We start from the raw sequence: 15,049 nt of genomic DNA, 5'->3' as shown, positions 1-15,049 counted from the left end.
GATGGATGAACACCCACATCTTGTTCTTTGCAAGTCATTCTCTTGCCTACTTGAAATTGTAGCCTAATGGCTTTTCACTCCAGGGTACCCTAGCAGTATATTTATTTCAGTTGTTTCTTCTTTTCACAGGAAAAACAAGTTCTTGAGAAACGAGTGTCAGACATGGAGGAGGAGATAAAGGTCAGTCCAGACAAACCTAAATAGTGCAGACTCATCCTAAGTTTAAATGGCATCTATTTTGTCTCATAATGCAAGTTGTGCTTCACTGATCCTCATAATGGGTTTTTTTGTACTCCCAAAATAATAACACACCTCCAGCTCTCACTCATGCTAAATGTAGCACGCCTAAAGTGTTTATACAAAGCAAAACATGCACATTTAGCACACTCCAGGGTTGTGCTTAGGCAGGTGGGATGGGAGTCAAGGAGAGGGAAGGTTAATGCTTTAGGCTCATTACCCACAGTGTTCTGCTGGGCCACTTCCTGCCAGGCTAAGGAGGAGTCTGCGCTGCTGCTCCCCTGCTCCACTTATCCCACTGTTGGGGTGAACATTGTGACCTAGTTCCAGCTGAATACCAAACCCTGTCCAAGAGCAAAAAGACCTGCTTTTGTGAGACATTCCTGCACTGCACTGTGTGTATTCTCCTTCACAAAGAAACACAACAGCAGAGAGATCTCAGGCCCGAGCAGACGCCGTCTGTGTTGGATTCGGTGATAGAAGCAGTCCCAAATCACACGATAAGGTTATGATTTGATTGTTACGGCAACATTGTTATATTCCCTGAGAGAAATGAAATCATGGCTAAGGCCTGAGAGAAAAAAAACCCAAAACAATACGCAGACACTGACGAAAACATTACAAAATAGGACACAATGCAGCAGTGTGGTACGCCAGCAGCAGATGTTTGACCCCCCATGTTGTCGTGGTTCCCTCAGCAGGACGCCCCACTGCGCTTCCGCTGTGGGTACCAGCCCTGAGTGCAGGCTGTCTCAGGGGGAGGGGGGATGGTGAGTGGTCGCTATGACACCGAGGAGTGATTGACACCTGCCTGTCACTTCACATCATTCTGTTCTGTCAGAGACAGGGGCATGTTTACACGTGTGGACACACACACACACACACACAAACACACATGACACTGTAAGCTGAAATATACAAGTGTTTTATACCGTGAATGCCACAGAGGCACAGGCACATAATCCATTTATTTCATTTAGATGCAAAGCACCGAAGGGAGCTGTCTTGTCACTCACCCACAAAGTCACTCGTTCCTTTTTAGCAAGGTTGAGCTTCTCCACGAGGGGGGGGAACCTCCTCAGTGGTTTAGTCCTACACGTGCCGATCTGCGCCACCTAGTGGAGGGGAAGAACAGCAGCAGCAGCTTAGGCCCTGCTGGTACTGATGAGATTTTGTCAAACTACAGGCAAACGAGTAACAACAGCTGCCATTTGGGCACACGTTATAACACCATTGTGAGTGTTACAACTGCTGCTGCTTTTCTGTTTGTGTTGCTATTTAAACAAATGCAGTGGTGACACTCACTTCTCACCGGTGAAAGAAGTGTGAGAAATTGCAGAGGCTGTTACTCTACTTGACTGTAGACGGCGCACATCAGCTCCTGTTTGCTGCTCTTACTTCTGTTGCACATTCGGGTTTGCAGTTTGAGTTTAGGGTCTACCTCATTAACTCCAAAACTACTGGCACTATGGTTCTTCCTGGGCCTGGTTTGGGATGCTTCACATCAATTCTACAATATGCCCCAGTTGCTCCTTTTTAAATAAGTGTCAGATTACTTTGTACGTTCTTACAGTTCTTACAGAAAAGCTAAATTATTCCTAGTGATATTATTCCTACTTTCTGAAAAATGAATTAATAGCAGCTGTGTTGAATTATCACTGGCACTCGAGAGTGTAGACAGATCTGATTTAATATCAGAGAGCTCAATATTAAGAGAGTGTAATAATGGATACTGGTCATTATGTATTCTCCGCTCACTCTGTCCCTTTCTTTCCTCTCACCAAGGGCACCTCTCCAGAAACTGTCCTGTTTTATTCTGAGAGCAAGAGAACATTATATGCATGAACTGCTCAGTCTCAAACACACACGGGCTAGCTTCAAATTGCTTTTACAAATGTGTTTTGGTGTTATAAGAGGTAGCTGGATGTCCCCCTGAATGTCATCCTCGGCCATATTCGTGTCTTCAGATTTGTGTTTGGGGAAACTCAACTACAAGTGCGTGTGAGTGTGTGCGTGTGTGTTCTGAGTGGTTTCCCCTCAGGAATGGCGTCAAACCACAGACTTTACTGTCAAACCACATTGAGGTTTACCTCAGACAGTCAGGCCAAGAGGAAGGAGGAGGGGGGATGAATCATCTCCATTTCTCTGACTAATAACTCGACTATAGTTCTTGTGCTGAAATTGCAGCAAATTTAGGTTGCGTGTATTTCTATGAATTTGAATTCCTTCTCCTTTGCGAGTCTATGCATATAATAATAACACATTAGCGCTTCACCACTCTCGCTCATGTACAGCCCAGTTTTGATGAGTTCAAACCCAAGAAGATGTGGCTTCATAATTTGCTTTGCTTGTGGCACCTTTTTGCTCCTTCTCTTCAAATCTAAATATTTCTTTATGTAAGCCCTCTGACAAGTCCCTCAGATCTATTGTTCTTTTCCTCTGTGTGTGTGTGTGTGTAGGCGTGTGGATGCATTTCTGTATGAGTGTATATAGTATATAAATATACATGTATCAGTCTTTTTCCTTGCACATGGCCTGCCTCCCTGCATGCTTTCTCTGTCTGCCCCTCTCTGTATCTCTCTCCTCCTCTGTGCAGGCTTTCCCTGCTCTGGCTCAGGTCCAGACCTTGCGGAGGGTGAACGAGTGTCTCCTGGCTGAAAATAGAGCCATGCTGCGCGCCCTCGCCCGCCTCTCTGAGACGGCCTCCATGCCGGAGACGGAGGACCTCTGATCCTCTGACATCACCTGTCCTCCTTTCCCCCTCCTCCTTTTGCTCTCCCCTTCCTCACAGCCACATACATACCTTCTACACTCCTCTCTCCTTCTGGCGCCTCTACAGCCCCCTCGTCCTCTGCTGTGTTCCTCTCAGGCAGGTCCTGCACCCTCCCAATGCTCACTGCTCCCCCCCTCCTACACTATGCATCTTCCTCTGCACTCTCTCTCTTTTTATTTAACCCATTCTCCTTTATGGCCATCAGAGGGCAACCCTGCTGACCCTTTTTCTCAAAATAATCCCCTGCAAAGTGAATTTTAAGCTACATTCATGGGGGTTCACATGAAGTGCATTAGTAGTTGCATGCTCTTTCTGATTATCATGTAAATCACATCAGTCGTAGATTCTGCACCATAAAGAATAAATGCATTCTATAGCTATTGATCTTGGAACAGTGAAATAAATGCAGGCCCTGTGTAATGTGCTGTGTAATCAATGCGAAGTTGTTTGCCAAGAAAATAGCCATTCTAGTCAATCTTCCAAAGAAAATGAAACGTGTGAGATCATTAGACTTCAAAATGAGCAAGTTCTACGCCACTGGGTGAGAAACACACACACACACACACTTTGAATGATATTGTTTGTGTGTATGTGGGTTTCTGTTCATGAACCCTCTTAAGGAAAAATAAATAGAGAAACATGTTGCTTTAAAGTGATCCAACATTTGGCAAATGCTAGTATCCACTTTCTTGCCAACAGTTAAACGACAAGATCAATACCAATCTGTGCACTAAATATGAAGCTAGCAGGTATAGCTGGCTGTCTTAGCTTTGGACTGGAGCCTGGGGGAAACAGGTTGTCTGAGACTGGTCACAGGTTAATAAAATAGACCTACATCCTAATCTAATTTCAGTGTGACAACCTCTGTAACCTCATGCAATTCTGCACAGATCTAAATATAACTTGTTATTTCGTGAGCTTTAGAGGTAAGTCACAGTACGTTACCGCAGGACACAACCAGACTAACTGTTTCCCTGTTGTGCTCAGTCTTTATGCTAAACTAAGCTGCTGGCTGTTGCTGGTTTTCATATTTAGCATACAGACACAAGCGTGGCACTAATCTTCTTACCTAACTCTGGGCAAGAAAGATGATAATAATAATTGTTCCCTAAATGTCAAACTATTCCTTTAACTGCATTTAGAGCACAGCATTCAATTGTTTTCTGTACTTGGTTTGGATGATCGTGACAAAAGAAATAACCTGATCTCTGTAGATTATGAACATGATGATGCCAGGTGCCTTTGCTCATTCATCGGTTTTGGTAATATGTCACAGCAGAGGGTTACTGTTTGTCTCTAGTAGAGGGGAAATACTTTGACAAAGAGGGTGGTTATTTTTAGCCCGTGCTCCTCATGAGAGACATGACCTAGATTTGGGAAACTGACCCTCTCTCGGTTTCTCTCTCTTTGACTTCATTCTCTGTCACTGTTCACATGCAGAACATACCGTCAAAGTCACTCCTCACTGCATGATCGAGTACCGTGAAGCATGTCCTCATCGTCTGGCCTCAAACTTTCCTGAGAGACAACTTTAAGCCCACTTGTTGATGTGGTGATTTCAGATAATTGATCATTAATGGCCCTGGCGATTAGTGTCACTGTATCTGAAGCTTTAGATTACAAACTTTCTATCCACAAACCACTTAAATGACAGTGCAGAGAAAGACTGTACTGTAAGACTATGTTCGCTGTAATTATTGTCTGATTGTCTAATATAATTTCTTTCCCTCTGCTCTTCCAGATCTTAACAGAGCTCAAGTCTGACAACCAGAGGCTAAAGGATGAGAATGGGGCGCTCATTCGAGTCATCAGCAAACTGTCCAAATGAAAAGATATCTGAGCGTTCCCCGTACTGTGTCCATGGATGCTCCAACCCTGAAATGGCATTTTAATTATCCATGATATCCCAAGTTGTGTCTCCTCTCAGAGTAATGGTGATGGGCCGTTGAGGCTGTATTGCAGAAATAAATTCCCACAGGGACTGGTGAAGTCTCACAAAGTTTCAGACATAATATCGCAGTTAATGACGGAGTTACAGAGATCTTTTCTACTTGATTTATCATTGTTACTTTGTAATATAGAATATTATTTCACATTATCCAAATAGGGACCAGTTATACTGTTTGAAGAGCCAGTTCAAACAAACCCAGTGGTTTGCATGAAAATGCTGCAAAATAATATAATGCCCACACATCACGTTGAGATGTCACGTTTGTTGCTACATTGTGCACTGCAGAAATATATTTTAATGTTGTCGTATTTATGAAGGAAGAGAGAGGCCAATTATGGTATTGATTTATTTTAATTACTGAAATGATCATGTCATATCTGGGTTAAACATGGGGAAAGTAGGTGAAGCCCCAAAGGCCACTTTGGCATGGATATACATTTGAAAAATCAATCATCTAATTAGAATAAATGGCCAAACTCCTGCAAGTTGAAAACTAAAAGGAGCTTTGTTTCTATAGATAATTATGCGAGCATCCCATAAAACTACAACAACCAGCAGAGAAGCTTTGCAAGGTGCAGTTCTTCGAGGAAACTTAGATTAATAGAGAGCACCTGAAAAACGGCTACAGAAAGACCCAGATGTGAGGAAATGCAGAGATATAAGAGCTTTTGCCATGGCAGGTATTAAATCAATAACCGCAGAAATTTTTTGCAAAGCTGTGCCAGAATACAGCCTACATGCCTTTCAAACATGCTAAATTAAGACGCAAAAACTGCCACTGCAATCTGTTTCAGGTTTGGTAGGCTTAATCACATTGTGTGCTAAATAAATCTATTTGCATCTACTCCTCCCAATATTTTGCATGTTCTGTCAGAAACGCCCATATTTGCATATTCATCAAGGCAAACGTGCTAAATGGATCGCGCATGCTTATTTGCCCATTTGAGAGATGCAATCCTCTGTGCACCCAGTTAATAGATCACATGTGTTTGCACGTGCAATCAAGGTTGCACACGTTTTTATACAAGCAAACCTTTCGTAGACCAGGCCCTCAGACTTTATCTCAAAATGAAGATATGATCTCTTCCATCATCTCAGAGAAAAGATGTTAGGAATACAGCAGCTGGAAATGTTTCATATCCTCCATTAAGATGTTAAAGGTTCTGTAAACAAGCATCTCTGATTCTAGATGTCACACAAGACCACCAGCAAACCAGACCAAAACAACCGCTTCTCCTTGGCTATCTCCCCCTCCTCTAACCGCTAACTTTATACTACAGCTAGTCTCTTCATGAAAACACATTTTCAACATTATGCCAGTAAGTTACTTACATTAAGGAGGAGGAGAACAGCCAGTTGGAGTCTGTTAGCAGTTTCATCTTATAAATCCAGACCAGTATTAACTCCACAGTCAGACAGGAAGAGAGATTCAGCCTTGGAATTAATCCACAGGAACAGTGAAGGTAAAGACTTACAAAAAAAACCTTATAGATATTAGGATTATAAGAGTCACAGGACCTTTAGATGAAAAGAGGTTTCTCTCTGTAACACTGCTCTCACTTGATCCCACCATCACACCTGTGACCTTTACCTGTGGTTACAAACTTTTTTTCTTTTTGGGGAGACAGAGAGAGGGGCAATCAAACTGGGGCCGCTGCATCTGTATATGGGGTGCCTGTGCCACCCCACTGAGCTAGACAACACCCTGCTATGGTTACAAACTTGGTTCAACAACAGAAACTCACATACACCAACATGCACATGCATTGGCTGCCAGACCATCTACCAAATTGATCAGTTGCTACTCAGGCCACCATTTCTCCACCACATCTTTACAATAGTTGTTTGCTATCATATTGTAGTTTACAGGACCTTCAACATGTACTGTATGTTTTGGGGGGTGGACTCACTTGGTGAACTTTCTCAGGTTTGTCCTTGATCAGCTCTGCACAATTTTAATTTCTGCAAGCCCAAAACTTCCCTGTTGAAAACATTGACATCAGAGAAACAACATCCACAGTTTATGGCCCAGTGCATCAAGTTGCTCAACAACAGTTACCGTACCTTTTTTGATAAGATACAGATCAAAGCAGTTGAAAGTGCAAACCACTTTCAACTGCTTTGATCTGTATCTTATCAAAAAATGAATTTGTGTAACCCTAACCCTTTGTTCTGAAGAAAGGAACATAATTATGTGTTAAGACAAGTAAAGAAAAATTCACGTTCCCACTGTATTTGGTAAATGAAGGGGACTGTACATTAGCCTCAAAGGCACAATCCTTGGCCTATGCACTTTGTACAGAAGGGACAGCGTTGGTCTTTCTTGGGCATCATAAGCAGCACTGTATTAGCTGCAGTATGGTACAGTTTCCAGGATATAATTGAATGTTTTCCAGATTCTGTTGCATATTGCATTATTAATGTAATCACATTTTTGTAGTTGTTGTTGTTGTTACGCACATCCTTCATAGAGGATGTTTTTTTGTTTTTTTTAAATCAAGTATCACATCCTTAAAACAGCAGAATGGCTACACAGAAGAGACGGTGTGTGAGTGTGTGTGTGGGAAAAAAAACATGTACTATATTATGTTTTGTAATAGAGATATATTTATTTATTTATGCATTTTCTTAGTTTTAATCTTTATACATTGTTTACTCTGTTTTCTTTCAAAGGATTGCATTGCACCAGTTATTTTTGTTGTTGTTGCTTGGCCTGTTGGCCATCTTTGTGTTTGGTGATGAAAACACAAATGCCAAAATCATCCAGTGGTAGATGTGCTGTAAATCACCGCTGACATTTTAGCATCCACGTTATTGCCTAATCTTAAATATCAAGCACAAAAGTTTTAGGACTAAACTTTTCATTTACTGTATGTGAACTTACAATTAACATGATATTGTGATAAAAACATACAGTACACTAATTTACCAGTTTATTAGGCACAACTACTGATACAATCCAGTATAACAGCCCTGCTTTTGTAACCCATATGAAGCTGAACAGCTTTTGTTATGGCTATGGCCATTTTGCATTTTATATTATATATATAATAGAGTCAACAACAAATATGAAAAATTAATGAGCAATGAGCATCTTTAAATTTTATAATAAGTTTAAATGGTAGAGGAGAAATGCAGCTTTTTACTTGCACATCACCTTCACTACATTGTCAGGTTTCAGAAGCAGAGCGTTATCCTGACTTCAAAGCAGTGTGCTAATTACGTGTCATTCACGCTATCTAAAGTATAAAACTGCCAGACTCAACTTCCTATTTAAAATTCCTCTCACCATGACCAAAGTCCCCAGTGTTTGATGTATTCTTTTTGACAATGTGATGGTTTTAAAGTCCAACCAGGGCAGCATGCTATAACTCACAGTATTATCTTTGGCCACATTTAATGAACTGATTTTCTCAACATTAAAAATAAGCAACAGTATATGTCAGCTCTTTCTACATGTGCTGTTATTGAACTATTCTGAGTATTGTATTGAAACGTTTGAAATGTGTTGACTTAATAATACGCTCACATTGGTTTACTCACTTGGCTTAATAAACTGTGCGGGGATGGAAATGTTCCTGTGTGTGTGGTGTTATTATAGTGAAGCAGAGAGATTATTGTTATTAGCATCCAGCTAATGATGAAGATGAATACACTGCGTATTGAACACAAACAAATCATGGTAATTAAAAGGCCTTTATTTCCTATTTGTTTTTTTACAGAACTGGTAACACATATGATAAATTTGTAGTAAGTTATTTGGTTCCCTTGATAACTTTATAAGGATCCCCAACGTTTGTCCACATAAGGGTCAAGAGGAGTTTGTGAGCAACGTTTGTGTCCAGTCAAGGGCTAAAGCATGCGATCCACAGTAGGCACAAGTACTGACATGAACACGCGCACCACGACACTAGACACGAAGAAACACAGCTAGAGGACACAACCTGGCTGTCCTCCGATGCTTTAAAAGATGATGAAGAAGAGAAAGAGGTGGAGAAATAAAAAGAGTCTTAAGAAGTACAGTTGCACCAAGGATGAGGTGGAGGACTAAGCGCTCAAGAGGGGAGTTTGGTACGGTCCTGCATGTTTGGCAGTATACAGTATGTCCATGTTGTAAACATGAAGGCCGGCATTCTTTACGCTCAGAAAAAAAGCAGATTCAGTGGAGAACACAGTGAACCTGCTTCCTATTCAGCATAACGATACTGATGGTACGTAGCTGGTAACATATAAACAGGACAAGGACGCAAACAGAAAGCAAGACATGAGAGAGTATGGCGACATAGTATTTCTGGCATCGGTTCAAATACAATCCTACATTCTACAATAGAAGTATACATCACAAGAAACAAAAAAAAGACAGGAGTGATTGCACATATGCACAAGAATACAAAGAAGAAATACAGCGAGTAATAGAGGAGACAAGACGACATGTTTCAAAGTGGTGTCTTTACCTGCTGAGATGCTTCTCAACACATTTTCACGAGGTGGCAAATGATCTCACTGAACTTTGGATGCTTTCCCTTTTTAAATCCCAGCGTTTGTTTTTGTTGTTTTTCCAAAACAAGTAAAGAAACCAAAAATAAAAAAAGAAAGAAACACAACTATAGCTGTGTGAACGGTGCTCTAAAACTGTTTCTGCAGAGCTGGAACAGTGCAGTTTCAGACGCAATTGTGCATAAGGTATTGGACATCTACACAGCTTTCAACAGAACAGATCAACCCCCATATTAGAAATGTAACTAAGATCGTTTGAGTATTACAGTCATACACACAGAGATGTACATTTAGGAATGAGTAATGTATCTGGTGCATGCAGACCTGTACTATTATAATTATATAATCCAGAGCCATGATTTTTTTTGCACCATCTCTGCTAAAGGGCCTACACTCCATCGATTTAAGCTCCCCCATAGAACTTAGATGTCCGGCGGTCATGTGATTGTGGTGATCCGAGGAGTTAAAGAAAAAGAAAAAGAAAAAGAAAAAGAAAAAGAAAGGTGTGCTATACATTTACCTGTAACCACATTTGCCTCATCATTTGATGTGTGTGTCTGTTTGGGTGGGGTCAAACAGTGGTGATGAATGCAGGCAGCTGTAATCAGGTAGTGGCAGTAGTTTTGAAACGCACTGAACACATCTTGTATTTGAATTACTCTCAGTGCATCATTTGGTCACAGTCAGTAGCTTAAATGGGACACTGAATACATATCATATTGCATTAGATAATGTGCAGTGTCACACACAGCACATTGGAAGTTGTGGCCAGGGCAGGTAGATGATGGCAGTTACATGTTTACTTCAGAGTAATTCAGAGGCTGAGGTGAACTTGAGTGAATAGCTTGAGAATTTCTGAAATGTGCTTCCTTGAAGAGTTAGATGAGGAGACTGTTATCACTCGTTGATTGGTCCTTGGGGCCAGGACACAGTTAGCTTAGCTTAGCTTAGCACATCGACAAGAAAGAGGGTAAATCAGCTGGTCAAAGGTGACAAATCTGCCCACCAGCACTTCCACAGCTCAGCGATTAACACACTACCTTTCATTAGGTTACCAGTTAACACACACAAATATAAAAACATGCTGTGGTTGTAAAGGGGATTCTGTCCTGTCCTGAAAAAAAAAAAGACTTCAAGGAGCCTTTTTGTCTCTGGGAGGCGATGAGGCAACCATAAGAGACTGATTCAAGCTTTAAAAGAGGCCGAGTCATATTTTGGACAGAAAAAGGCTAACTGTTTCCCCTTATTTCCATAGTTTATGCTAAGCTAAGATAACTGACATTGATCTAATCCTCCAACTCTTTGCAAGGGAGCATATCTCTAGAAATTTTGAACTATTCCTTTGATTTCATACCATGTGCATGACATAATATGTATTCCTATATCTTTATATAGGCAATGTACCTGTGAAAATCATAACTTTATGCATAGTTCTATGGGAGGGATCCAGACCTAAAACATGGGTGTCACTGTTTAAGTTTCTCTTGTTGCCTTTAACATTGTTGAAGCTCTAAGTGTTTTGCAGCTTGAAAAGTTTGATAGCCTATAGGAATCGACAAAAACCATCAGCTTGAGCTTTAGATCACCAGCAGTAAGATATCGATTGTACATGTAGTCATTAGTACAAAGTGCAAGTAGAGAAACTTAAAGCGTGACCCAGTTTGGTTCATAAATTGCACTCAGCCCAAGAATAGAACACACTCTCATATATCTATCTATCTATATAGTATATATAATTTTAGCAGTATTAGTGAGAACTTATTGTGATATTTTATATATTATTTATACTATCAAAACAAGGCATATACATTACTAATCACAATACTGTAAAATCAACTACCTCTATGAAACAAGGACATCAACAGCTCTGAAAGTAGAAAAAGACACACTCACTCTACTAAACTCACAACTGTTCTCAATGCTCACATATACAGTTAAATGGATTTTGCCCTCTTGATGAACAAAGACCTCTGAACGGAATGTAGAAGAAACACTGGCCAAGGAAAAATGAAGACGTCAGATTTTTTTTTTTTCTTCATAAATAAACTCTAGCTACTCAGCTGAGCTCTAAAGAGTTAGTGCTTGAGTTTTATGGCTTTAGTTTTATCTTATTCATTTATCTTGTTTACACGTACACGTTATTGTATAATAAACACAGTAAAAGAGACACAGCCGTGAAGGGTTTCAGGTCATTTAAATAGAAGTGAAAAATAAAAAATAAAAACTTCCCAAGTGAAGAAAGAGAGAAGGGATTCCAAGTCATTATTTGTCTTTTGGCCCCTGGACATGGATTTTATGTAAAGACGTGATCCAACAGACTTCACTCTCTGGGTCAGTACTGGCACTAATAATGACTCCCACTCCTCCTACAGATTGCAGAATTATTCAATCTCCTTCCAATAAGTTACTTCACAAAAGCACAGTGCCCAAATCTGCTGTGGGAAAAAATAGTCTTCTTATAGACTTGGAGACCCCCTCCCTGTTCCAAATATTCAAAATCAAAACCATATTTAAAAACATAAAAAAAAAGAAAAAGTATAAGAAATGGCAATAAAATTCAGAAATAAGTCAAACATTGGCCTTCAGATAAGTGCTGGAACAAAAACCAAAAAAAAGTATGGCAGTTAAATGGCAACAAATAAAAAACGTTGATCACAAGGAGATAGATAGCAAGCATGCGGCTACATTTTCATCCTACATGAACTCACACACAGTACTGGACGACACACTTGCTTAAGAATTTCAGGCGTGGAAAGGTTCTTATTAGTAATAGTACTGTAATATTTGTATGACATTCTCTCCAATGACCCTCATGGAAAATAAATACGCATTTGTTTCATTTAGAAAATATACAAGTGCATCTTTTTTTCTCCCTTCATTGTGTTATTAAAATGACAAATGACACCCATTTACGTACACGAGATATTTTTGCTTCGTCTCTAAAACATGCTCTTATGTACAGTATTTTGTATAAACATGCAGTATCAACGTGTATGAACTATGTATATAGGCAAAACTACACACCAATGGGTTGCTTGATTGCTTCCATGTTGCCTTTTCTATAGTGTTGCTTCGTCAACAGAAGAAAAAACGGTGATGTGAGGTGAAAAACAATGAGAGCATGGTCTATGTTGTTGGTTTATAAAAACATAAAGTGTTACAATTTCCAACAGAGAGAAAAATACAAGAGCCAACATTCATTAAATTCTCAAATAAATAAATAACTTGTGGTCCTGTTAAAAATATCGACTGCATTTCTTTGCACACAGTCAACGGGTAGTTTTTGCTGCTGTTACTCACACAATGCACTGATTTGAATTAACTATATCTGAAACCAGGAGTTCAACGAGCACCTGGCCAGTTTCAGCAAGTTAATTAACAGTTCACATTTCACCAATTTATTCAAGGGCTGATGTGTTTGGATTTAGTCAAAAGACAAAAGTTCAGACTGAAAATTTCCCTTTGACAGAATATTAATTTACAAATACACTGAACCGTGACCTGATTGCTTTCTGTGAAGGAGCCAGGGAGCAACATTAAATTGAAACGTGTCTCTTTTCTTATCAGAGGAGTTCATTTATACGAGGAGACCTGTCTGTGTGTGCCACGTGTTCCACAGAAAAATTCAATCTCACAACATTTTATCACGAAAAAAAAAAAAAAAATACACAGATCACAGAACAGAATAATACCCAGTAGTGCAATTAAATTCAACAGTTTGGTAAGCTGTGTATAAAATACACATGGATCAGTGCCTTCTTCCAGACCGTATCCTTGCAATCAAGTGAGAAAATGAAATATCCAAACAATCTAATGACTTACACAAAAAGGCAAAAGCAACAACAAAACAACTGCTTATATAATGCACTCCCTTGCTCTTATATTAAAAATCAGCAGTAAAACCAGTTATTCTTAACGTAAAATAATTAAAGCTCTGGTTTCTGAGGGTACTTAAACATAACATTTGGATTTAAAGTGCTTGAGGAATAAAGTTAAATCAAATAAAACACATCTGGATAAAAAAAAAGGAGGAAAAGATTGAAAAAAAAAGAGAAGAAAGAAAGAAAGAAATGAAGAGAACAACACCGCTAACTGGAAGGCGTCCCTGGTAGTTGAAAATTGCTTATTTTGTTACTTGGAAGGCTTGTCTCCTTTATGACTGTAAGACGGTTATAGGGATTCCTTTGAAGTAAAACCCTTGTGTCAAGTCCATGACTAATGGCAGTAGCACTGAACAAGTGAGATACAGAATCAGAGGCATTGGGAGGGGAGGTGGTAGACTGCAGGCAGTAATCGACACCTTGTAAATATCATGTCATTGGTGGTTGGAATCAGTCAGTGTTGTACCCGCTCTGATATTTTCCTCGCAATTTTTGTTGCTCAGATGACAGACACAGCCTTTTTGCACAGTCAAAAATACACAAATACCCCCCACTTTCTTTTTTTTCTCTTTTTTTTCCATACTGAAAATCCAGCACTCCCTCCCTCTCCCCCTGACATACCATTTCATGGATGAGCTAACTAGTCGTGCTCCTTTACGTCACCGAAAGAAAACAAACAAAGTGGTCAAGCTTTTGAATCCAACGTTTTCGTGGAGTATTAGAATAATAAGAACCCGTTTAGAAAAAAAGGCATGGAGTTTCAGTTTCCTCTCAGTTTTCCTGAGACGAAGGGTGAAAGGTCAACTAATCAAAACGGCAGTGTGTTTGTGGGTAACCCGGATAATATGTGCTTATCCCTACTCGCTACCCACCTCTAGGAATGTACTTCAAACTAACAAAATCTTCTAGTATGACAACTGGCAGGTGTGGAACATGGTGCACGATACACCTAAGGAATGGACCTGCTTGTGTTATTTCTCTATCTTATGGCAGTATAAAGCATTTTATTATTAAGCACTATTCTAAGCAAACTGTGTCACTAAAGGGAAGGGGCGAGAAGTACAACATGAGTGAATGTATGTTTTATCCCCTCTATCACCAGATTCCCATATAGCACTCTTACTGTTCTTCATAGTCTACTCTGTATTCTTATTAATGGAACCACAACCCCAATACAAAAATAGATCTAAAGGAAATCAACGGAGTCTCTGTCCATCCTGTAACTTCTCTTATTTTTTTTTTTTCAATGACATGATTTAATATAACATGATGTTTTTTAAACTCTATTTCCCATCATGTCGAATGGTATTTATGGATCTTTTGACAGTGGCAGTGGAAGAGGAAAAGGGGGACGGGGACGGGGGCGGGGGGAGGTGGAGGGAGTGGATGCACAGTCGGGGTGTTCTTCTGGAATATACACTGATATGTGGGACCTGATGGGAAATACATGGGTAGACAGGTGCAGGTGTGGGGACGATGTGGTCGGGTGGGAGTTTACTTCTTGGCATTCAGGGCTGCGAGGGAGGCATCCACCTCCTCCTCTGGCTGCAGTGGATGCCACTGGGCGATGGGACGACGGGGGTTGGCCAGCATGTCGGACCAGTGTTTCAGCCCGGCCCCCGTGGACTTGCTTCCCACCCAGATCTTCCCAATGGCGTCGTTCTTGCCAATCTTGTCATAATCCAGCACAGTGATCACAGCTTGGATTTT

At 40.2% G+C, this 15,049-nt stretch overlaps 2 protein-coding genes across 14 annotated transcripts in view; one reads left to right on the top strand and one right to left on the bottom strand.

The window, feature by feature from the left end:
* Positions 1-9,954, top strand: part of LOC146984889 (protein phosphatase 1 regulatory subunit 12B-like) — a 24,886-nt gene extending 14,932 nt beyond the window's left edge. For 2 of the 8 annotated variants that reach the window (XM_085782468.1, XM_085782470.1), the window contains exons 11-14: positions 130-180; positions 939-1,007; positions 4,752-6,992; positions 7,052-9,954. In XM_085782468.1, the coding sequence (XP_085638594.1) occupies positions 130-180; positions 939-977 (90 nt within the window). In that variant the 3' untranslated portion in view covers positions 978-1,007; positions 4,752-6,992; positions 7,052-9,954. Of the gene's footprint in view, positions 1-129; positions 181-935; positions 1,008-2,833; positions 3,107-4,751; positions 6,993-7,051 lie in introns of all 8 variants that reach the window. The other 6 variants (XM_085782466.1, XM_085782469.1, XM_085782463.1 and 3 more) reach the window with 3 other exon arrangements.
* LOC146984888 (synaptotagmin-2-like) overlaps positions 8,639-15,049 on the bottom strand; it is a 60,209-nt gene continuing 53,798 nt past the window's right edge. For all 6 annotated transcript variants that reach the window (XM_085782458.1, XM_085782457.1, XM_085782461.1 and 3 more), the window contains one exon: positions 8,639-15,049. In XM_085782458.1, coding sequence (XP_085638584.1) covers positions 14,834-15,049 — 216 coding nt within the window. In that variant the 3' untranslated portion in view covers positions 8,639-14,833.

The sequence above is a fragment of the Trachurus japonicus genome, chromosome 7 (genome assembly GCF_045865225.1).
Source record: "Trachurus japonicus isolate A0001 chromosome 7, Traja_1.0".
Taxonomy (NCBI): domain Eukaryota; kingdom Metazoa; phylum Chordata; class Actinopteri; order Carangiformes; family Carangidae; genus Trachurus; species Trachurus japonicus.
This window is presented reverse-complemented; position numbering and strand designations above follow the sequence as displayed.